Source organism: Triticum urartu, chromosome 5 (genome assembly GCF_003073215.2).
Source record: "Triticum urartu cultivar G1812 chromosome 5, Tu2.1, whole genome shotgun sequence".
In the NCBI taxonomy this organism is placed as follows: domain Eukaryota; kingdom Viridiplantae; phylum Streptophyta; class Magnoliopsida; order Poales; family Poaceae; genus Triticum; species Triticum urartu.
The window spans coordinates 547,966,079-547,988,579 of record NC_053026.1 but is presented as its reverse complement, the minus strand read 5'-3'; the positions used below and the strand labels follow the sequence as shown (position 1 = coordinate 547,988,579).

Genomic DNA, 22,501 nt, shown 5'->3' with positions numbered 1-22,501 from the left:
CTGGAAAAAGAACGACGGATAGAGGTCTGTATATTTTATCGCTCTGAAACGATGATCCAATCAGGGTGTAAATGATTTCCATCCACTTTGTTTCATGATCAAATTGGAAGGAACAGACATATTATCATTCTGAAACCACTGTGACAAAACCTGAGAGGAGGATCATTTCAAAGTCTAGAATCTCTTTTGGACTCCACAATGAAAAATTGATTGCCTTCATGATTACATGGAAATGTTGCGTAGCAGCATCCACATAGACTAGGCCAAGTACTTGTATATAGTATAAATAAACGACCAATTCCTAAATAGAACAGTAGGTCTTGAGGATCCTTCTTGCCAGATCAGTTGCTCCGCTTTCCTTGTAGATCAGATGCAGATTGAACGCAGCCTCTCTCCGGAGGTCGCAGTAGCCAGGCCTAAGAGCCTGGTGCTCATGGAAATCCTCCTCGAATGGAAGCTTGGGTATGGGGTGATCTTCCACCTCCATGGCTAAAACCTTCTCGTAGTAGATGGCCGCCAGGGTTTTGAGCCCGACATGGTGGTAAGCCCGGGCTATGTTGTACAGGGCCTCCTGCCTGTTGCTGCCGATGCACAGGCACTTGTAGAGGAACGCAAACGCCTGGACGATGCACTGGTTCTTGTTCTGAAGCCTGAAGCCCAGGGAGAGGTTAATCAAGGACGAACCAACGCAGAGATTGATTAGAGGATTCTCCGAGTCCAGCTTGTACGCTTCCAGATAATCCCGAACAGCGGACTGGTGTTGACTGATAGCAGTAAATCGATGCCCAGATATGATTTTAGGGGGCACACACTTGGGATCCCTTCTTGCCCGAAGAAGAAACTTAAAATGACCTTTCTCTTCTGCTCTTGATGTCACTTTGTAGTAGGAGTTCCATGCGGAGATGGATTGCGGGTGCTTGTGAACTACATAACGGACATAATCAAAACCAGGACTGGGATCTGGAGCTCTGTATGCAATTTCAGCGCCCAAGGACCGGAGTTCCTCCTTGATGTCATCAGAGAGGGGGTCATTTCCAAGTTTAAGAGCATGATTGATAATTTGCAGCGCCTCAAAGTATCGCTGAAGCAAAGTCAGTGTTCGACAGAGATCTAACACAAGCTGATGGTTCTCCACATTTGTGAGCAGACCAGGAAGAGGAGGTTTCTGCTTTGCTCTCCGTGTATCATCTCTTATCGTATCTTCATTTGACTCTGCTGCCCTTTTCTCTAGCAATTTCTTTGCTCTGTTTGCCTTCACTAACTCTGCAGTTGATGCTATAGGCCTGCATCCTTGAAATACGCTGTCTTGACGCGCTTCCCCCAGCACTTTAGTTCTTTCCTGCAGAACATCATTTGTAAGCTTTCTATTCATCTTGACCTTTCGATTAGCATACTCGATATCCAGTGTCTCGAGAATGGGAAGAAAAATGGTTTTCACAAATTTCTCCATCATGCCTTTGTTGTAATAAAGTTTGGCAAGCTGCATCTTTACTTCCCCATGAAGCCACCAAGGTTTCTGATGATCCGGGATATCAGCGGACTGCAACTCTGGATTTTCAGGAGGAGAAAGCACAGTGATAGCTTTATCACTCTTATCCTCGTCAACGAGAAGAGAAGATAAGGTTATCCGTACATCGACATTGTCCTCCATCCCTTCTAAAGCTTTATAGAGGTAATGAATAGCTTTTCCTTTGTCCCCCATTACCATGTAGCATCGAGCAGCTTCCACATATGAACTACCATCATTGTGAACAGCAACGTCTTCCATAACCGAGTAAAATTTTAGTGCATACTCATACTGCCCCAAACTTTGAAGAGTGCTGGCGACCTCCTTAACCATATCAGCATTCTCTTTTGAACGCCCCAGATGCACATCCTGAAGGAACACCTCAGCATGTTTCATATCTCCAAGATAAGCATGGCAGATTACTGCCTTCGCCTGCAATCGTACTGGTAATTTGTGTCCAGATCCCAACACCAGCTGTGCCTTCTTGATCTGCCTAAGAGCTTCACCATGGGCATCATTTCTCAGACGAAGGGATATCAGTAAATCAAGAAGGCCCCAGTCGATGTTTGAAGTTTGAGCATTGATAAAATCCTCCAACAAATCAATCGCCTTATCAATTTGACCAGAGTCTCTGTACATCTGCGCCGCCGCTCTACGAGCGACGGTGTTGGAAGGATGGATCCCGACTATCTGCTCGTATATCTCCGCGGCCTTGTGGCAGTCACCAAGGGTGCGATATATGTTGGCGCAATCAAACTTGAGCCCCACATCCTCCGGATCAGCCCTCATTGCCTTGATAACACAGTGCCTTGCCAGAGCAGCATCCTCCTTCTTCAGAGCCAGGTCGATGAGCTTCTTCCACAGCGACACGTCCTTGGGCGAGACGTAGGCGGCCAGCATCACGAAGTTGATGGCCTTGTCGATCTCGCCATTCTCCTTGTAGATGCTGCCGAGCAGGTTGTACGAGTTGGGCAGGTTGGGCGCGATCCGCACGATCTCGTGCAGGATGGGGATGGCCTCCTTGAACCTGTTCTCGGTGAAGAGCAGGGTGGCGTCGCCCAGCTTCTTGATGACCTCGGGGCTGCACCGGTTCCTCCGCCCTCTCGCCCGCCCCTTCCTCTTGCCGTCCTTGGACCGCCGCCGCTTCTTCCGCCGGAGGCCGAACCCCTCCATCAGCTGGTCGAAGAGGTTCGCCGACTCCGCCTCGGAGAGCTCGCCCTGCTGCCTCCGCTTCTTGGAGGGCTCGTCCCCCTGCGGCGGCTCCTCGGGGAGGGCCTTCCGCTTGCGCGACAGCGCCGCCAGGGCCTCGAAGTCGCGGATGCTGACGGTGGCCACGGCGCCGCCGGGCCCCCGCTCCGCCATCTCCACGCACTGCGCCGCGTCCGCCGCGTCGCCGAACTCGTACCCCTCCTCCTCATCCTCGTCGTACTCCTCCCCGTCCCCGTCCTCCTGCTCGTACGCCTCCTCCTCCGCCCCCGCCGCCGCCGCCGCCGCCGCGCCTTCCTCCTCCGTCGCCGGCATCTCCGAAGCACGGGCCGAGGAAAGCGGCAGAAGGAGTCGCTCCTGCCGGCGGCGAGAGCCGGGGACTAGAGCAGCGATGTGGATCACCCAAAACCTTGGAAGGAGAGTGGGCCTCTTTCAAAGTGGGCCTTGAGCCCTTGAACACACAGGCTCGGGTCCGACCCGGACCGCGACCGCGACCGCGACCGCACCCGAGCCTGACGGCGACCCCGTCCGAGCCGCACCAGCTTCGTCTTCTCGGAGAGCGCGGGGTGACCGCGTGGCCGCCTTCCATTTTACCCCTCGAGACAGAAGCTAATCAGAACCCGGTCCAAATCTCAGCATTAGGATGGCTTAACTTATACAATTCCCACCCGCCCGCTCTCTCTCTCTTTCCCCTCTTCCCCGTTCACACTCTCTCCCCGCCCCCCGTACGAAACCCTAGGCCGCGCCGCCCCAAAACCCCGCGGCGGACGGTGGCGCCCGCATGGACGCCGCCGCGCCGGACCCCGACGCCGGCGGCGGCCTCCCGCCGCGCGGATCCGACGCCGCCGACGTCGCCGGCAACACGTGGGACCTCGCCCCCTTCTCGCCTCCGCCCGCCGCGCTCCGCGGCGGCGAGCTCTACATCTACCGCAACGCCTACAACCTGGTCCCGCGCTCCATCGGCGAGTGCCGCGGGGGGCTCAGGGCGCTCAAGTTCTTCGGCAACGACGTCGAGGTGCTGCCCCCGGAGGCCGGGGACCTGGACGGGCTACAGAGCCTCCAGCTCAAGGTCTCCGCGCCCAGGGTGTCCGGGGCCGTGCTCCGGCGGATGCGGGCGCTCAGGGAGCTCGAGCTCTCCATGGTGCCGCCCAGGCCCTCCGCCTGCTCCATACTCGTCGAGATCGCCAGCCTCAAGTGCCTCACCAAGCTCACCATCTGCCACTTCTCCATCAGGTATGCTGCACGACAACACTACCTCAATTGACAGCTGCCTGCCTGCCTACCTGCCCACTGGTAATTTTGCTACAGTGCGTCAAATTGCTTATGGTTAATTGACTGTTCTCGTGCCTAATCAGCCAAATGCTAGCGTTCCGTCTGTGATTGGCGGCGTAAGAATGCTTTTTTATGTGTTTTCTAGTGCCATTTTATGTTTATTTCAGCAGCACGACCCCGGGAGAAATGGATGTGTATAAGAAACCTTTAGCAGGCTAGCTTCTAAGTATAAATCTATGCTGGTTTGGTGCAATTTTTCCATGCCAACTGTCCAATAGCTTCTGGCAACCATGATGCTTTTGCCATGTGTTAAATCAGGTTGAATTGTTTGTTGTGGCTACTTTTAAGTTTTATAACCTGCACATTAGCTGCTACCATTATGTCTGCGATATTTGCTATGTCTCTACAGTTGTTTATAGAGGTCATTGGTGTTCGTAGGAGCATTCGGTCTACCCACCTTACTTTAACTAGCTGTTCTGAGTCGTGTCCCTAGTTTGGCAGTGCAGGGGCATTTGTCAACTTTGTTATGCAGTTTGATTATAAATGGTTGTTGTAGCCAAGTTACTTTGTCTCAACACTGAAGATGTACTGATCTGATGGTTAGTGCAGATGTTTAAAAGTTCAAATGCTTAAATGATGATTACATGATTTTGTAGTCGAAATTTAGTTGTAGCAAAACTCTCAACTGGTAGCATATCGGTCGGGTGCTGATTAGGGATAAGTTGGCGAATCGCCCTATTAACTGATTGGATGATGATTAAATGATTTTGTGGTCTAAATTTAGCTGTAGCAAAATTCTCAACTGGTAGCATATTGGCCGGGTGCTGAGTAGGGATAAATTGGCGAATCACCCTATTAACTGATTGAATGATGATTAAATGATTTTGTGGTCTAAATTTAGTTGTAGCAAAATTCTCAACTGGTAGCATATCGATCTGGTGCTGAGTAGGGATAAAGTGGCGAATCGCCCTATTAACTGAATTTATCGGTAGGTTTACTAGGGCCATATCTGTATGTCCCAGCCTACATAGCAACATGTTGTAGTAGAAGCAACCGTAGATTGCTACAAATGCCAAATGCACCACATCAGCACATACTAGATGTCTAGATACTACATAGGAGGGTAGCAGGGCGCATTGTCAGCAGCAGGAGTACAACACAGAGGAGAGAACTGAGTTTACTTGCTGCCTGGGGACACCATGCACAGGAGGAGCAGACAATGAAGCATCTCGGGGGGGAATGCTGGCTGCCCGGGGAGGGGACAGCGCCGGCGACTGCCCGGGGAGGGGACAAAGCCGGCGACTGCTTGGGGAGGGGACGAAGCTGGCAATTGCTTGGGGAGGGGACGAAGCCGGCGATTTCTTGGGGAGGGGATGAAGCCGGTTGCTGCTCAGGGAGGGGACGGAGCTGACAGCTCGTCAGGGGCTGCTCAGGGAGGGGACCAGGGATTGGCCTGCGCCGGCTTCTGCTCGGGTAGGGGAGGGAGCCGGCGGGAGCTGCTCAGGGATGGGACGGCTGCGTTAGCTGCTCTTCCACGAGTGGGAGAAGGGAGGGGGTTGTCTAACCTAATGCCCGCACAGCTGTGAAAGAAGGGAGGGAACGGGCCACTTTTGGGCCAAAAATTCCCTAGCAATTAATCGGCCCAGACCGATAAATTGCCCCAAGCAGTTAATGGCGCGAATAGGGCCTTTTCATATCTGGAGGTGTCCGAGTAGCGATTAACTGACCGAGATGCCGATTAACTGGCTCTGGCTGATATGTGGAACAATGAAAAAAATGCCGATACTGATGTGGTATGTGGTATGCACCTCTTAAGAGGCATATTTTCAATATCCGATTAGCAAGCGACAATCTTCAGCATCTCTTGAGTTAACAGAAGTTGATATTCTTGATCTAGGCTATTAGAATCTTTGTCGACTGTGGACACTTGAACCAAATATGGGGAACTTGTATGGTGTTCCTGATGATGGTTTCTATTTTATGCTATATTGACTTATTTATTTCAATTGTTCCCTGGAAAAGATGGTGGTTTCACATTCCTTTTTAAATATCTTTAGGTTCCTCCCCCCTGAGATTGGTTCCCTCAGGAAGCTCCAAGAACTTGATCTGTCTTTCAACAAGCTGAAGAACTTGCCTAACTGGATAACTGAGTTGCGGGCCCTGAAATTCCTCAAAGTGACTAATAATAAGTTGGTAGATTTACCATCAGGGATCTCTTCTTTGAGATGTCTTGAAAGCCTTGACTTATCGAACAATAGATTGACATCCCTTGGATCAGTTGAACTTGTCTCTATGCTTACACTGCAGTATCTTAATCTTCAGGTATGTTCTCATCAGAAGTTTTGCTTTCCACCTGTTCCTAATTATTGCTATGTCTTGATCATGTTGACATAATTTACATTATCTTCAGCAGTGTTGATTCTGATCTTTGTTGTCTTGTTTGTATTTGTCATTTGTCATTTTGGTGCTTATTCTATGGCATTCATTCACTTCTGGAACAAAACATTCAACATTTGTCAGGACCTGATTAACAATTATACTTGGAGTGAGATTAGTGTGTCATTTTTGAGGAAAATGATTATAATCGAATCAACATGCGATCTTTCTAAATGTAATGAAAATTAGGGGAAGGAGGGTGTTAGCAAGCAGAACAACACTTGCATGGGGGGTGTTTGCCAGAGAGAGAAGTTGTGGAGGTGTTAATATTAGCCATTCATTTTCTTACTAACTTTTTTCATGAGATACTATATGACTTACTCATCAAGTCTATCGATGATGTATTGTGGATGTTTTCTTATGTCTTCTATTTATGCTTAGAAATTCAAATATCAGATCCTGATAGTTTTCTTTTTCTATCTTCAAGTTTAATAGGATTTCCCATTCTTTTATGATACCCTCTTGGGTATGCTGTGACATGAGGGAAAATGGTGAAATTCCTTTGAAGAGTGACAAGCTACAACGTCTAGGTATCGCAAATATAAACAGATCAGCAGAACCTAGACCTGCAAGTCATGCTTGCAATGGCGTGCTCTCATGCTCACCCACAGATATTTCCCCCAATTTAAAAGCTCATACCGCACAGAAAATGAAGAAGGGCTGGAAGCGACGGGATTGCCTGCAACAGCAGGCTCGCCAGGAGCGTTTGGAGTCCAGCAGGAGCAGGCTTTGTGAAAATGACATTGATGAAATGGCTGTGAACATGACTGAAGATGATATGGAAAACAGGCCAGTGATGAAAGACATTGTTGAAGAAAGTTCAGCACAGGATTTGAAAGAAACAAGTTCTATATCTGAAGACCTATCTTGCATAATCGATTATGACTCAGATGGGCTTATAAAAGATAGTGGCATGATGCTTCAGGACCAATATGACGATGGAAAAACTGGAATAAATATGAGAAGTTGTCATGACAACAATTCTGGTATCAGCACCGATCCAGCTTGTTTGGGCAGTATTGAAAATGAACTTGAGGATACTGCTTCATCGACCCGCAATGCAGTTGATGTTGTTGAAGAGAACACTTCAGAGGCATGTAAGCTTACACTGAAATCTAAAAGGCATCCTGATATGGACAATAATCCCAAACCCAGCAAATGCCCAAGACCAATTGATGAATCCTCGAAGTTATCCTATAAGTACAGCGTGGAGTCATTTTGCAGCATAGATGACCATTTACCGGATGGATTTTATGACGCGGGACGAGATATGCCGTTCATGCCATTAGAGGAGTATGAACGGAGTCTCGGACTGTATGCACGTGAAGTTATTCTTTTGGACAGGTTAGTGCACATTCCTATCCGTTGTTTGGTAATTTGCTTTTTTATATGCTGTATGCTCTTTCTGATTGGTCTATTTGAGAGCATAGGATATGTTTGCAATCTGCCTGACTTTTTTTTTTGCTTCTTTCTCTTAAGAGAACAAGATGAAGAATTGGACGCAATTGCTTCTTCAGCACAACTGTTGTTATCCAGTTTGAAGAGGCCAAGTTATTCCGAAACAGATGAAGATGCAGGTCAGGACTTGCTAAGGGCATCAGTTCTTGCTTTGTTTGTCTCTGACTGTTTTGGAGGTTGTGATCGAAGTGCTTCTCTGAGGAGAACACGGGGAGCTATTGTTAGCTTGAGGAAGGAGCAACCATTCATTTGTACTTGTGCTGCCGGTAGCATGTGTGATAGCAATGAAGCATCAAAACAAGCCAGTACTCCTCCTGGGCACTTCAATTTTACTGGTCTCTGTGATAAATCAATACACATCATCAAGGAAAGGAATAATTCAGGCATTGTACCAATAGGGGCATTGCAGTTTGGTGTTTGTAGGCACCGAGCTGTCCTAATGAAGGTACCTTGTTGTTCTGTTATCTGACTTATGTTTTATGTTTATCAGTTGAGGCTTTGACATGGCTACCTTATCTATTGCAGTATTTGTGTGACCGGGCGGACCCTCCAATTCCTTGTGAGCTTGTGAGGGGGCATCTTGACTACACGCCTCATGCTTGGAATGTTGTCCCTGTTAGACAAGGGAATATCTTGGTAAGGATGATTGTTGATGCGTGTTACCCCACAAACATAAAGGAAGAGACGGATCCAGAGTACTTCTGCAGGTGAGTGCCTTGTGATCGTATAGGGAAAAATACTGACTCCACTTTACCTTGAATTTATGGTAGCAACTAACTTGCACTATGCTGGTTCTGTCATATTGTCATTATATTGTTACTGCTGTTTCAGTGTTATGTCAATTTTGTGATCAGGTCAAAAACATGGCCTACATAAATGCCATATGTAGTTTATACTGTATTCATGTGCTATGTACTACTCCCTCCGTTCCAAATTACTCGTCGTGGTTTTAGTTCATCAAATTTGAACTAAAACCACGACGAGTAATTTGGAACGGAGGGATTACCTCCGTCCTGGTTTACTAGTTCTCCTCGTACTTTGGGTTAAAGTTTGATCATATATTTGACCAACAAAATGTTAATGCATGTCGCCAAAAAATATTATTTTGGATTCATATTTGGATGTAGTTTGCAATGATATTATTTTTGCTACATATAACTTATATTTTATTAGTTGAAATCATGGTCAAAGTATGACCCAAAATATGAGGGGGACTAGTAAACCAGGACGGAGGTAGTTATCTAACTTTATTATGACTTAAATTGCAAAAGGTCAGTAATATTGTAATAGTATGTGTAATAAGATGAGAACTTATAATGCCAATTGCCGATGCCTTATGTGTGCGATTGCAAAATTGGATATTGTGAAATATTGTACGATATGTAGCTGTCAGGCTGTCAGGATATGCTAGTACATCGTGTCTAATCACTCTGTATTGGTATGATATGGTATGTTATGTCTTTCATTTCAGTTATTGCGTTGTTCTTGCATACTCTTTTGTTTGTTATTTTGTTTGCCTGATATTAGGGGGCGTTATCTGCTGATCTAGTATTTAAATTTTAATCATGCTGCTTCATGGAGGTGTTGAAAACAAAAGTACTCCCTCCGTTCCGAATTACTTGTCGCAGGTATGGATGTATCTAGATGTATTTTAGTTCTAGTACATCCATTTCTTCGACGAGTAATTTGGAACGGAGGGAGTACATGCTACATGCTTATTCAGTGATTCTTCCTGACTACAAAATTATTTCGTTACTAATTATGTGCACGTGGTTTTAGGTATGTTCCCCTCAGTCGACTGCACGTTGCGCTTGATGATGAAGGCTATACACCTCGGTCTTCCTTCCCTTCGGTCTCACTATGCAAAGAAATTGAAGCTACAGCTTCTAGCGCTGTCTACCACTGCAAAATTGGTTCAGTTGATGCAGCAGCAAAGGTTTATTTTTTTTTTGCCTTCTAAATTTCTTCGGTGCCTTTACTATGTTTCATGTATTTACTTGGCGTTGGTTTCAAATGCAGATACGGTACCTAGATACCCGGCGTGCTTCTAATGATGAAGTAAAAAAATTTGAATACAAGCTTCTTGGGGAAGTAAGAATGATGAATGCTCTAAGGAAGCACAGATCCATAGTGGACATATATGGTCACCAACTTTCTTCTAAATGGGTTCAAGATGATAGTGATAAGGAGTACAGGATAATGCAGTCTGTAATTTTAATGGAATATGTGAAAGGAGGTTCACTGAAGGTAAATTCATTTGTTCATCGTTATGAGCCTTCTTGTATTCGTTGATGTCTTTTTTGTTTTATATGTTCTCAGTGATAACTGGATCTTTTAATTTCAAATTAGGGCTATTTGACAAAACTACTGAAAGAGGGCAAGAAACATGTACCTGTGGACCTGGCATTTTACATTGCTCGAGAAGTTGCTTGTGCTTTGTTGGAGATGCACAGGAAGCTAGTTATTCACCGGGATATAAAAAGCGAGAATGTTTTGGTTGATCTGGATTCGAAGAGGAGTCATGGGACACCAGTAGTCAAACTCTCTGATTTTGATAGATCCATTCCTTTGCATTCTCTATCCCATACATGCTGTATAGCTCACCTTGGCACATATCCACCCAATGTTTGTGTTGGGACACCTTGTTGGATGGCTCCAGAGGTTCTTCAGGCCATGCATGAGAAAACCCAGTATGGACTGGTAAGCATTCATTTAAACATTGCGCTGTCCTTTTTTTTTTGCTCAACTCATATTGAACAGCTCTGAACAGTACTGTATGTACTACGGAGTAGCTCGGCCATGTTTCTGATTGAAAATTCCAATATTTGGTAGTTATTATCATGATGTGTTACTGGAACACTAATTTTTCTTCATTGCTTGCATTAGCTAATCTTAAACATTTATACTTGTGTGTGGTAATGTGCATTGCCATGTATCCTGTGTGATGATTGTTACTCTGATTGCTGACTATCCTGTGTACAGTAATGTGCATTGTCATGTTATTGGTTAGTGTAAAGCCACTTGGATTTCAGTATATTATAAACTATGTTAATATCAGCAAATAGGCCCGTAGCTACCTACCAGATTATGCTAATTAGATATAGTCCTAGCCCCAACCAACACCCCAAAATAAAGCGGTATTGATGCGGTTAAATATGGCTTTTGATGCAGGAAGTGGATATCTGGTCATATGGATGTTTTATATTCGAGATGCTTACACTTCGTATACCCTACGAGGGACTACCAGATTCAGAAATATATGATCTCATAAAGGTAAGACCTCTACATCAGAAGTTGGCTCTTGTATATTTTGTATTTGCTTATTGTTTTGGGTAAACATATACGAAGTAACATCTTGTGAATTCTATGTCATCAGAGGAAGAAACAAAGGCCAAGGCTAACTAAAGAATTAGAAGCGTTCTGGACAGTGGACGAGCCAATTACGAGGCTGAAGTTGGGGATCACATCTGATGCTCATGCAGAGAAACTGAGATTTCTAATTGATCTATTCTACCAGTGCACCAGAGGAACCGCATCTAGGCGCCCCAAGGCCGAGCAAATTTACAATTCGCTTTGCTCCTTACCCACATGCTATGACCTGAGCTGAACCTGTGGACCCTGAATGAGAAAGCTGATGGTGAGGCAGCCTTGCTGCCAGATAGGCTTGACAGGTTAAACCGGGCGCTTATAGCAGGTCGCTGGATCTGGCCAGCGTCTGAGTTCCTCGGGGCTCGGACCAGAACACTCCGCATTTCACTGATGTTGGTCTTCTGGTGGTGGCGGAAAAAGTCAAACCAAGGCGAGGGGTGACTTTGGCCGCGGAAGCTCCTCCTGGGTCAGTTTTGTAGCTGCACTGCATGCTGGCTCACCTGTTGTAGCAGTCTCCATCCTGGTCGTGTGTGTATGTGTATGTCATGTAATTTTCTTCTTCATAGTAATTTCCAATTTTCCATAACTTATATTATTCAGTTGAGTCTAAGTTATCGATTTTAGGTCAAGGCTCCATTTTTATGTATGTGTACGTAAGATTGTTGGTCCAGCGGTGATCCATGTAACCTTAGAATGCTGAGTTGTGTAACAAACGGGAACGGTTGCTACTTTTCTTAACGAGGCTGTGTGTTATGATTTCCCTGCCAGCAGTTGTATTGGTGGTTGTCGTCGGCAAAAACGTTACAGGCGCTGTGGCTGTGCAAAGTCAAGATTTTCATCAGTATATTATTAGTAGTATTACCTATACAGTGTTAGTGCATGGTATGCACTTGGCGTAAAAGATTGGATGCAAAGTCTCGGACGTACTCCTAGATGGAATGGCACTTTCTCTCTTTAATGCGGATCTTGCAGGCCAAATCTTGGAAAGTGCGGCAGCACGCATCGACGTTGGATGCTCAAGTCAACCGGACATTTCCCTACGTGCTCCTGTGCACTCGAGAGATATATTACGCAGACACTGCAGTTGTGGGTGGACAAGTGCCATAATCACAAGCCGACAAGTGTTTGTCCAGACTGTTTCTACCAGCAGTAGAATTCTCACCTGCAAGCTAAAATGTACTACAGCGCAGCATCGTTTTTTTTTCTCTGTTGCGAAGAAGCATCAACTTCGCCTGCTGCCGCTGATCTTGACCGGTAAATTAGCGGCACGCCCTTGACCAGATGCAGGGCAGCACCGCTGAACCGATCTACCCCCAGCTGGCGCGTGCACGCACGTCTGCCTAGCTTGCTCCTCCTCACAAAAATGAAAACCAAATGTTTTATATGCGGCCCGCGTCTGATTTTGGCTTCTCGAGGGCGGAGGTGTCCGCGGGCTAAGACAAGATCGGGGGGTGGCGCTGGTTTAACTATGATCCCCTGTCCGGGGGGACCAGGCCCGGCTCCCTCCATCCACGGCGCGCCACGACAAGGCCGTGCATGTGAGGCCTTGTGACTTTGCGCCCATTGGCCGCACGACTGCCAGTCCAGTCCAGTCCAGTCCAGTCCAGCTGCATGCATCGGCGATGGGCAGGCGCTCCCGTCCGTCTCGGATCCGCTCCGCCGGGAGTCAGCGACAATGCCGCGCGGGAGCACGAGCCCAGTCTTGACCGGCCGGACGGCCCCCATGTGATCCCTCCATCAATCTTGTATGTAGCGTCGTCTATATAAGCATGCACGGGGGTATCGATCCTCCATGGATTCGAAGCTAGCTAGCTAGGGCGGTAGTTAGTTCGAGTGCCCAAGAGAAAGCGTGAAGCTGCCAGCATGATCTAACTCTTGAAGCTGTGGTTAGATCGTGCTGTGACAGTTTCACTCTTTCCCTGTTGGGCACATGACAGAGAGCGACACCGCAATCCGCAGCTGTGTGTGTGTGTGTGTGTGTGTGTGTGCAGGTTGCGGGCATCGACGCAGCACCAAAATAAGGTGAGCACATCCATCCATATCTTCTCTTCTCTTCTCTCCCTCCACCGTCCCGCCGGCATATACATCGCCCTCCCCAAGTTGTCAATCGCCTTGCCTAGTAGGCTTATTCAAGCCAGAGGGAAGGAATCGTTCATTCCAATGTCGATGCTATCGTAGTAGTAGTAACAGCTAGCCATTTGTTGGAGATGTTTCAGACATTCGTCATGCTTGGAATCAGCCGGTCATCCTCGCAAACGGCATCATTGCTCCTTCCCATTCTCCTTCGTAGTACTACAGCTTCTCCAGGTCCAGGCGCGTGGCTCTATCAGCTCTTGGTTAGCTACTGCTTCAAGCCAAATAGTCCACGACTATGTACGTCCATTCAGATTCATATGTGTAAAGACCTTTAAAGCAAAGTAATATGAGAAAAGCATATGCTTTGTCCATGTTCTTATCAATTAGTACAGATTTGATCCCTCAACTTCAACCAAAAATGTCACATCCTGACCTTTTCATTCCGGACAAGTTTCGTCCCTCCAATTTGAAGCGGTGTCTATGTTTGACCAATCTTGCCCACATGGTAATATTCTCTCTTATTCATCTATCTTTTTTTTCCATCACAATATCTCTGGTGGGAAATTTTCCCCAACACTTGGCGCGCGCATGCACTTTCGACACCTCATCCTCAGGCGATAAGCCACCAGCGAGAAGCACGTCAGGCTGCTGCCAATGCAATGGTACTTAGATGTTATCTAAACTTCCTTCCTTTAATGAGTTAGCAACTAAAGTTTCTCATGCATTGATAGGCTTCTTTCAGTTAGATGTTTTGCCTAGGTTCACGTATTTGTCATTGTTTTTTTCCGGGGTCATCACACTTAGACTACCCGCAGTGGGAGTAACATAAGTAGTAACATCACACTTATCTAGGCAAAATAGATGATGTGGCATGTAATTAATGAAGAAAGAGAAGCATGTAGTAACATAGCTAGTTACTGTAACATCACACATATCAAGAAAAGATGAGTCTATAGCCTAATAAATAAATTGATGTATAACACAATACATATGTTACTACCCACTGTGGAGGTAGTAACAAGTAACATATGCATGTTACTACTCTAAGTTACCCCCATTGTGACTAGTCTTATCTCTCTTCTCTTAATTAACTTGTCACATCAGATTTTTTCGCTTACATGGCAGGCTTAGCACCTGTACAAGGTGGAGCATTGGGAGGGGCCTCACTGTTGGACCGTGTGCATGTCCCTTGACAAAGTTATTGTTGTGTTTTACTGAATTTAGTGATCCATATTGGGAAAATGCTTATGGCCGACTCAATTTAGTGGTGGATTTGGACAGGTACCCGCTACAGCTATTTTAGAAAAAGTAGCAGTGGCAGGCAAAAATGACCACCCGCCACTCATAATTTTTTACTACAAATTTGCGTGTGGGATAAAAGCAGCAGTGACGTCCTGTGCTTTTTGATGACCGAAAAATCAGTTAATGCTTGAAAAATAGTAAAACAACACAAAAAGTGCCCAAATTTGAGCATGGCATTTTGGATGGTGTGTATTACACATAGAAAAATATTGAAGTCGAAATGGTGTAGAAAAATCAGTTAATGATGTAGAAAAGAACATTCAGGCCTCAGTAAATGCAGTTGCCAGGTCTTTAGTTGTGGCCGGTGTCGGGCCGCACCCGTCACTGCTCGACCTACGTGGAGAACATTTAGAAACCCCCAAAACTTCTTCAAACCAGATTCATTCCCCCACTAAAAACACGTCGTTGCCCTCCTCTCCGTCACAGCCGTTCTCCGTCTGCCATCGCGCCCGCCTTCCCTGGCCCTGACGCCATAGCCTCCTCCTCCAACAGCGGAGGCCTCCCCCCGCCGCCGCCGGCGCCACTCCCACTTCCTCCGCCTCCTCACTCTTCAGCGGCTTCAATCTCCAGGTCAATGGAGTACCAACCGCTATTCAAGACGGTGTGCCATGGGTGGTCAGGGAGGTTTTTGCCCAACATGAGTGGCATCATAATCTCTCGATCGATCCATCACCTCATTCGATGTGGGCATAGTGCCAGTCCTATATGACTCTACTTTTGCCGATATGTCGTTCTTTTTAATGTTTGGCAGTTGTTAGTGTTTGACTGCGTGCATCTTAATTAAGTAGAGGTCAGATGATGCTCATCATGCTTTGTATCATTTGATTCTATAGTTTTTAGTTCATAAAAATGCCCTTCATCAAAAAAATACCTGGAATCAAATTACCGGCTCATTTTGAATTGCTTGTTTTTTTTTGAAGTTTCATGGTTTCGTTCAGAGTACAATCACCACAGAAAGATCAAAGATGAACGTGTTCAAAACTTAACGAACCTATCACCTCTCCTCGGCTTGATCCCGGCGGACCGTGCGCCTCCGGGGACGTCGACGTCGACGTCAGCGTTCCACATAAAGTGGTCTGATGATGACCAACGGCAGGTCTGGTCTCTAATCTAATCTGCGTGTTCACCTAGGAGTCCGAGTTGATGATACCTAACCCAACTCGGAAAACGGCAATTAAGTCGCAACGAAGCACTCCTTCCATAAAAAAATAGAAACCCTGAAATCACAACTCGATCGACTTCAAGGTTCAAGTTGCCGCCGTCGCGTCGCGTCGGTCGATCGACAAGCATTAGCGATGGGACAACGTCGGCGGCTGCTGGAGCCAGATGGCGGCGGCGGCGGCGGCGGCGAGATCCCTAGCGAGTTGCTGCAGGAGATCCTGGTGAAGCTGCCGACGAAGGACGTCGCCCGGTCCCGCTGCGTCTCCAGGCTGTGGCGCGGCGTCGCCAGCCACCCCTCCTTCCGCAGCCTCCACGCCGCCACCCACGTCGCGCCCGCGGCGGAGGTCCTGCTCGTCTCCGAGACGCGCGAGCCTGACGAGGCCAGCTTCTTCCTCACGTCCTCCGGCAAGGCCACGGCCATGCGCTCCGTCGCCATCCCCGGCGACTACGGCCTCGCCAACGTCTGCAACGGCCTACTCTGCTTCGTCCACCGCCACAATGCCGACGCGCCGGCGGTGGTCTGCAACCCCGTCACCGGCGAGACGCTGGCGCTCCCGGAGCCGCCTCCGCTCGCCGCCGAGGGCGAGGCGCAGCACCTCTTCGCCCTGGGGTTCAGCCCGCCCACCAAGGAGTACAAGCTGTTCAGGCTCGCGTCCACGGTCGTGGACGTGTACACCCTGGGCGACGCCAGAGGCTGGCGCCGGCACGCGCACCTCTCGCTGCCTCATCCAACCAAGATCACGGCATGGGCGCCACGGCTGATCGGCGGCAAGCTGTACCTGCTCACAGCTGCTTGGAATCGAGTCTTGGTGGTCGACGTGGCTACGGAGACGTGCCGAGCGCACCGTCTCCCGGCGCAGATGATCATCGCCTATGATGAGCGTATACCGCGGGTGGGCGCCTTTGAGCTCGACGGCCGGCTGTGCTTCGCGCTGCACACCGACAGCACGCCCACGGCCATCCAGTTTTGGGTCATGTCGCCGCCGGAGGACGGGAAGCAGCTGCGGTGGGATCGGCACTACTGCTTTGAGATCAGCGAGGCTTTCAACCACTTGGGGCCTTGGAGCGCATGGGTTGACGGTGGCGAGATGCTCTGCTACATGCACGGCGACACTCTGCACATGTATGACACGAGAGGACGCTCGCCGCCGACGGTTCTCGGCGACGTTCAAGGGTTGCAGTGGGACCAGCGGCTCCACATCCCAGAGTTCCCATTATGGTGGGAAACTTCGAAATGTCAATGGAACTTCCACGGGGGTTACCGTCCCACCCTTCTCTCGCCTCTCAGCTTTGCATTGCCGCCTTCCCAAGACGATGTGCAAAAGAAAAGGAGCGAAGGAATATAAACAAAATAGTCAACACAAGCTTTCGGCGGTGACCGACCTGGATGTCTTTGGACTAGTCGCATGTGAAGTTGGTGCTACCCTCGTTGTTAGCAGTGAGTGTTAGTTGTGTTGTATTTATAATTCTCTTCTTATATAAAGTTAGAGCAACTTTAATAGGGCGACCCATTTCGTCCGTCCACGTCCGTTTAGATCAGCGCGGACAAAAATGACGGTCCAACACGCCGATCGAAACGGACGCGCGTCCGTTTTTCGTCCGTGGGCGACCCATTCTAGGCCCAAAATTGAGCCGGATTTGCGTCGGCGCGGACACGAGATGGACGCGCGCGCGCCTACTCTCCCCGGGCCCGCCGGTCCCTCCCAATTTTCTCCAAAAATGCTCCCATCCGCGCGCGCCCCCGCCCCCAACCAGCCATGGAGGGCGCCATCGACCTCGACCTCGACACCGCAGCCGGCCTCGCCTCCCTCGCCTCGTCCGGCGCCGTCGCCCCCTCCGGGAAAGGCAAGCCTCGTGCCCCGCGCAAGACCGCCGCCGCGACCAAGCCGAAGAAAGCGCTGACGCCCGAACAGCGGGCAAGGGAGTCGGCCAAGAGGAAGGGCCGGAGGCACGCCACGGACGCGAGGGATGAGGCCGCCACGCAAGCTGCCGCCGCCGTTGCCGCCGCGCAGCAGTTCACCAACGCCCGCGTCGCCGCGGCAACAAGGGAGGCACTCTACATGCTAGGGGTAAACCCTAGCCAACACAGCGTCCTCCAAGCCGCCGTCGCCGCGGCCAGCACCGGCTCGTCGGCGTTTCCTCGGATGGTGATGCCCGACTCACCCCGTGCGTCGGCTTGCAACCCGGTCCCCGGCTTCCACGTCTACCCGCAGGCCTCCCGCCTCTTCGGGGAGTGCTCACCGGACGTGAGCGTGGTCGCGCCTTCCACGCCCGCGCCCGCGCCCATCGACCTCAACGCCAACCCGGTGGTCGGTGGCTCGTCGTCCGGCGGCACGAGGAAACGCGCGCGACAGACGCCGGCCAGCGGGCTCCCGGACGCCCGTAACCTGTTCGAGGAAATGTCGTCCGCCGTCGACGAGGACTACATGCAAAACCTCATCTTCGAGGGTTGTGCGCCGGGCGCTGGCTACGATCCCGAGGAGACACAAAGCCAGGACGGTCGCGGGGCGTTCACGTCGGTCGCTGGCTATGATCCCGATCAGGCGGCCTTCATGTGTGATCAGGTCGGCATCGACCTGGACGGCTTCGCCCTCGACCACGTGTTCCCGGACGACTATGAGCTAGAGGAAGAGGACGAGTGCGACATCGAAGTGGAGCCTTTGTTCGAGGACGTGCTCGCCAACCAAGCCGCCGATCCTAAGCCGAAGCGCAAGAGCAAGTGCACGAAGGCGTACACAGCTGCCCATATGCTTGCATGGAAACATTTTGTAGGCATTTCAAGCTTTGGAGGCATTCAAGGTTCAACACAATGGCAAGTGCTTCAACCTCTCCCATAGCTATCGGGTCATCAAGGACGAAGAGAAGTTCAAGGCGCAATATGCCGCCCTCAAGGCACGTGGGGGGAAGAAAGCTATGGAGGATGTTGGGGAGGGCGAGCCGGCACGGCCGAGGGGGAAGACCAACTCCAAGAAGGAGGACAAGTGAGATGCGCCACCAACGCCTTGATCGCAAGCATGGACGACATGATTAACAAGAAGGACTCAAGGAAGGAGGAGCGCCGACGTTTCAAGGCGGAGCAAATGGATGCTTTCATGGAGATCCAAAGGAGGAGACTTGATCTTGACGCCGAGAAGCAAGCCAAGATGTTCGAGCTCGAGGCGGAGAAGCAAGCCAAGATGCTAGAGATCGAGGCCGCCAACGCCAAGACAAAGGCGAAAGAAGTGGCTCTTGCAAGCATGATGACCGGGGTGGAGATCATGAAGGTGGATCTCAACACCGTGTCGCCAAGGAAGAGGCCGTGGTTCGAGAAGATGCAGGCCGACATGCTCAAGTTCGACGACGAGTGATCTATGGCGTCGAGGGCCATCTTTTTTGTATGCCGGCAGGTGTGCCGGCATGACCACGGGAGCCGCGATGGCGTGGTCGAACTCAAGTCCCACCCTTTTTGTGTGCTGGCATGTGTGCTGGCCGGCCGGCGAGTGCGCCAGCATGAACTATGGTATTTTTTGAAGCCGGCATTGTAGCCGGCGCTGGCATGGTGCCGGCATGAGACATGGCTGCTGGCATGATCGGCCGCGGGCCTTTTTTATTTAAAAGTTGAATGCGGACATGAAATGGGTCGGCGTGTTGGGCGCACTGCCGATCCAAATGCAAAACTGGATGGACGCCGGGCGGACGGCCGATCCAAACGGACAAAAAACGGACAAATGCGCCGTCCGTTTGGGTCGCCCCATTGGAGTTGCTCTTATGGTACGCATTTTGTGTACTTTCGAAAGAAAAGCCAACACAAGCTTTCCTCATCATCTAGAGTTTATTTAGGGCACATCTAGATATGCTCTAGTTATTGCTCATTTAAGTGATTCGATCAAACTTGAAAGGACAAAAGGCAAAAGAAAAATGGTTGCACGAATCTTCACATAAAATCAATGGCATAAATAGGACTTAGGGCTCATTCGGTTTGGAGGAAATCAAAACGTAGGAATTAGGAGTAGTATAGGAATATGATAGGATGACACTTGCCATCCTAAGGAATTGACTTGCCTCGTTCCTGCGCGTAAAATGAGCTTTGAGTGGATGTGTAGTTTCCTCCAAAAACACGGAAAATGAGTAGTATTCCTACGAAATTCCTGCACGCATTTCCTACAAACCGAATGCATACATAGAAAATTTTCCTCTGAAATCCTTATTCCTATGTTTTTCCTACGAAAATCCTCCAAACCGAATGAGCCCTTAGACATGCAATACTTAAGGCACATCTAAATGTGCATTAACAAAACTGTTAATGCTATGGGAAAGTTTACCTAGTTACACTTTCCCAGGATATATGGCTCGTATTTGTCTTTTTGTAAGTTTTTTTCTTTTGCGGCAAAAACCAACCTATTCATCAAACACCATAGCGGTGCAAAGAACATCAAAACTAACAAAAGTTACATCCATGTCCATGGACCATCTAACGATGATTACAAACACTCGAGCGAGCCGAAGACACGCCGCCATCGTCGCCCCTTCTTCACCAGAGCAAGCAAACCTTGACACCTAGCAGATCTGCGGCGGCACCGGCGAGAGGCGGGAAAACCCTAGACACCTGGGAGCCTTTCTTTCTTTCTGGTAAGAGCAGTTGCGGAGCTTGCGATTAGTCTAGACATGCCATCAGATGAAGTTTACTTTGGTCTACGGAAAACCACAAGAATCGTATTTTTGGATAAACTTCAAGTGCAATATAAATGTTAATGTTCAATGGACAGTTTGGAAATATGCACCAGAGGCAATAATAAAGTATTATTATTTTATTTTAAATTTATAATTAATGTTTATGTTCTATGCTATGAAAATTGCAATGGTTCTCAAGTCTGTAATAACTACGAGTCTCAGAGGAACACTTATCTGCACGTGTAGAATAATAAACGGTAAAATAAATTCCTAGTCCTGCCTATAAAATAAGTTCAAGTGTTGCATGATGTTTCCGTTTTCCTGATCATGGGCGTACATTAAGCGGAACAAAGGATGTCGACAACTTTGAGGGCACGATGTTGGAAGAACATGTGTGTTGCATTGACCCAAGTTGATGTTATACTATGAGATCCTTTCATTGCAATTTCATAGTTAATAACACAGTAAAGTTAATGTTTGCATAATTTCTTAGACCATTAGAGTATCAAGGCACTTCATACTAGACGATGCACTTTGAGGTTGTTCTAACATCAAACATAACAAGATGATTCATCGAAACATATGACAAGGGACTACATAGGTCGAGACTAGGATTGGCTCCTCCGACAATGAAGGTATATTCTTAGGCCCCTTTTGGTGTGGCGACATCCACCATCGTTTATCGAGTCACAGTGTGACTTGCTCACAAGGATGTCTGAACACGAGAACGAGAAAAGAGAACAAAAAAAAAGATAACGAGAAAAGTGGCATAGTGATCATGTGTTGAGTCACGGATGCTGGCATATCTCACATATGTTAACTATAGGTTCGTACGATAAAGATTCATGTAGGTACATGGGTCAATATGGATGTCCACGATTCCGTTATTAATAATTGAACAAAAGGAGTTTCGGTCATATCTATCACCTACGTCTGCACATCAGACTGTTCGATATGAAGCGGTGAAAGCAGACGTCCAAGAGGACGCTCTACATGTGCTACACGAATGGCCACTGATGATGCTAGCCACTCGTTGTTGCTGCGAGACGGCAATATGTGGTGAATTGGTCGGACGGCACGGCTAGTAGGAAGGCCGGCGATGCTACGCATGGGGGTAGGAGATGGGAATGGGGTGGAGCGATTCGGGGATGCGTCAGGATGGGGGAGTGGAACTATTCCGTGGGAGGCCAATCGGACAACATAGGCGCACATATCGGACAGCTTGCTAGGCGGCTGATCCCTCGATTAGTGGATTTCTATTTCCTACACGAGCTCTACCTAGCCTACTATGTCCCACGTGGTGATTTGCGAACTAGGCGTAACTCGGATGGTTAGGTTTCTCTTGGTGAAACCAGTCCATCAGGGTTCAAGTCTTAGACTTGGCACTCATGCTTGCATTTTTCTGGATTTATTTCGAGTTTTTTGTGATGTTCGTTTAATGGAAGGACACGTTTCTGTCGACTACAAAGACGTCTGCGGTGATTTTGTCAATCTCAAGATGTTGTGTCAGCTCATTATTTTGAAGATGCTCACAGAGACAAGTGTATACGTGTGTACGTGGACATCAGCATTTCCATTGTGTTTAAAAACATAGGGACAAGTGTATACGTGTGTACGTGGACATCAGCATTTCCATTGTGTTTAAAAAAATGAAATCAGTGATTTAATAGGAGGTCAATTTTGGCGGGGTTTTTTTTTTTGGCAAGGCTGGTGGGGGCAGCAAACCAAACAGAATGCTCGCCATGCTGAACAGTGCTAAACCTGGGCTCCATGTTGGGCGCACCTACGCACCGCTCGTAAAATTTACCGTTGCTGCGCCTGCCCAGTTCTACATGTCCGCATCATGCTGATGTCCCCTATGTTTTCTAGTTTTAATTCATATTATTTTTATCTTGTATTTTTTTACTGTTTGTTTTTGAAATATTCTAAAAATATATATATTACAAAAAAACTTTGCATTAAATTTAAAAAAAAATCATTCATTTGAAAAATGTTAAACGTGTATAGAAAAATGTTAATCATGTGTACAAAAGATGTTTTTGACACTTTGAAATTGTCGTAGTT

The 22,501-nt window shown here is 48.3% G+C and overlaps 3 protein-coding genes across 3 annotated transcripts; 2 read left to right on the top strand and 1 right to left on the bottom strand.

The window, feature by feature from the left end:
- Positions 1–127: 127 nt before the first annotated feature.
- On the bottom strand, positions 128–3,266 carry LOC125510568 (general transcription factor 3C polypeptide 3). Its single transcript, XM_048675785.1, has one exon. The coding sequence runs from the start codon at positions 3,026–3,028 to the stop codon at positions 302–304; it is 2,727 nt and encodes a 908-aa protein (XP_048531742.1). The 5' UTR covers positions 3,029–3,266; the 3' UTR covers positions 128–301.
- Positions 3,267–3,384: 118 nt separating this feature from the next.
- On the top strand, positions 3,385–12,008 carry LOC125510567. Its single transcript, XM_048675784.1, has 10 exons — positions 3,385–3,946; positions 6,043–6,307; positions 6,849–7,765; positions 7,901–8,324; positions 8,405–8,586; positions 9,659–9,815; positions 9,899–10,126; positions 10,229–10,579; positions 11,051–11,152; positions 11,256–12,008. The coding sequence occupies exons 1-10, from the start codon at positions 3,495–3,497 to the stop codon at positions 11,484–11,486; spliced, it is 3,309 nt and encodes a 1,102-aa protein (XP_048531741.1). The 5' UTR covers positions 3,385–3,494; the 3' UTR covers positions 11,487–12,008.
- Positions 12,009–13,071: 1,063 nt separating this feature from the next.
- On the top strand, positions 13,072–17,152 carry LOC125505965 (F-box protein At5g65850-like). Its single transcript, XM_048670858.1, has one exon. It carries the CDS (start codon positions 15,922–15,924, stop codon positions 17,131–17,133), a length of 1,212 nt encoding a protein of 403 aa, XP_048526815.1. The 5' UTR covers positions 13,072–15,921; the 3' UTR covers positions 17,134–17,152.
- The last annotated feature ends 5,349 nt before the right edge of the window (positions 17,153–22,501 follow it).

Coding starts and splice junctions, on each gene's coding strand:
- LOC125505965 (XM_048670858.1), top strand. CDS start 15,922: ATGGGACAACGTCGGCGGCTGCTGGAGCCAGATGGCGGCGGCGGCGGC.
- LOC125510567 (XM_048675784.1), top strand. CDS start 3,495: ATGGACGCCGCCGCGCCGGACCCCGACGCCGGCGGCGGCCTCCCGCCG. Junction 9,816..9,898: donor CAGTTGATGCAGCAGCAAAG/GTTTATTTTTTT, acceptor TTTCAAATGCAG/ATACGGTACCTAGATACCCG. Junction 11,153..11,255: donor AAATATATGATCTCATAAAG/GTAAGACCTCTA, acceptor CTATGTCATCAG/AGGAAGAAACAAAGGCCAAG.
- LOC125510568 (XM_048675785.1), bottom strand. CDS start 3,028: ATGCCGGCGACGGAGGAGGAAGGCGCGGCGGCGGCGGCGGCGGCGGGG.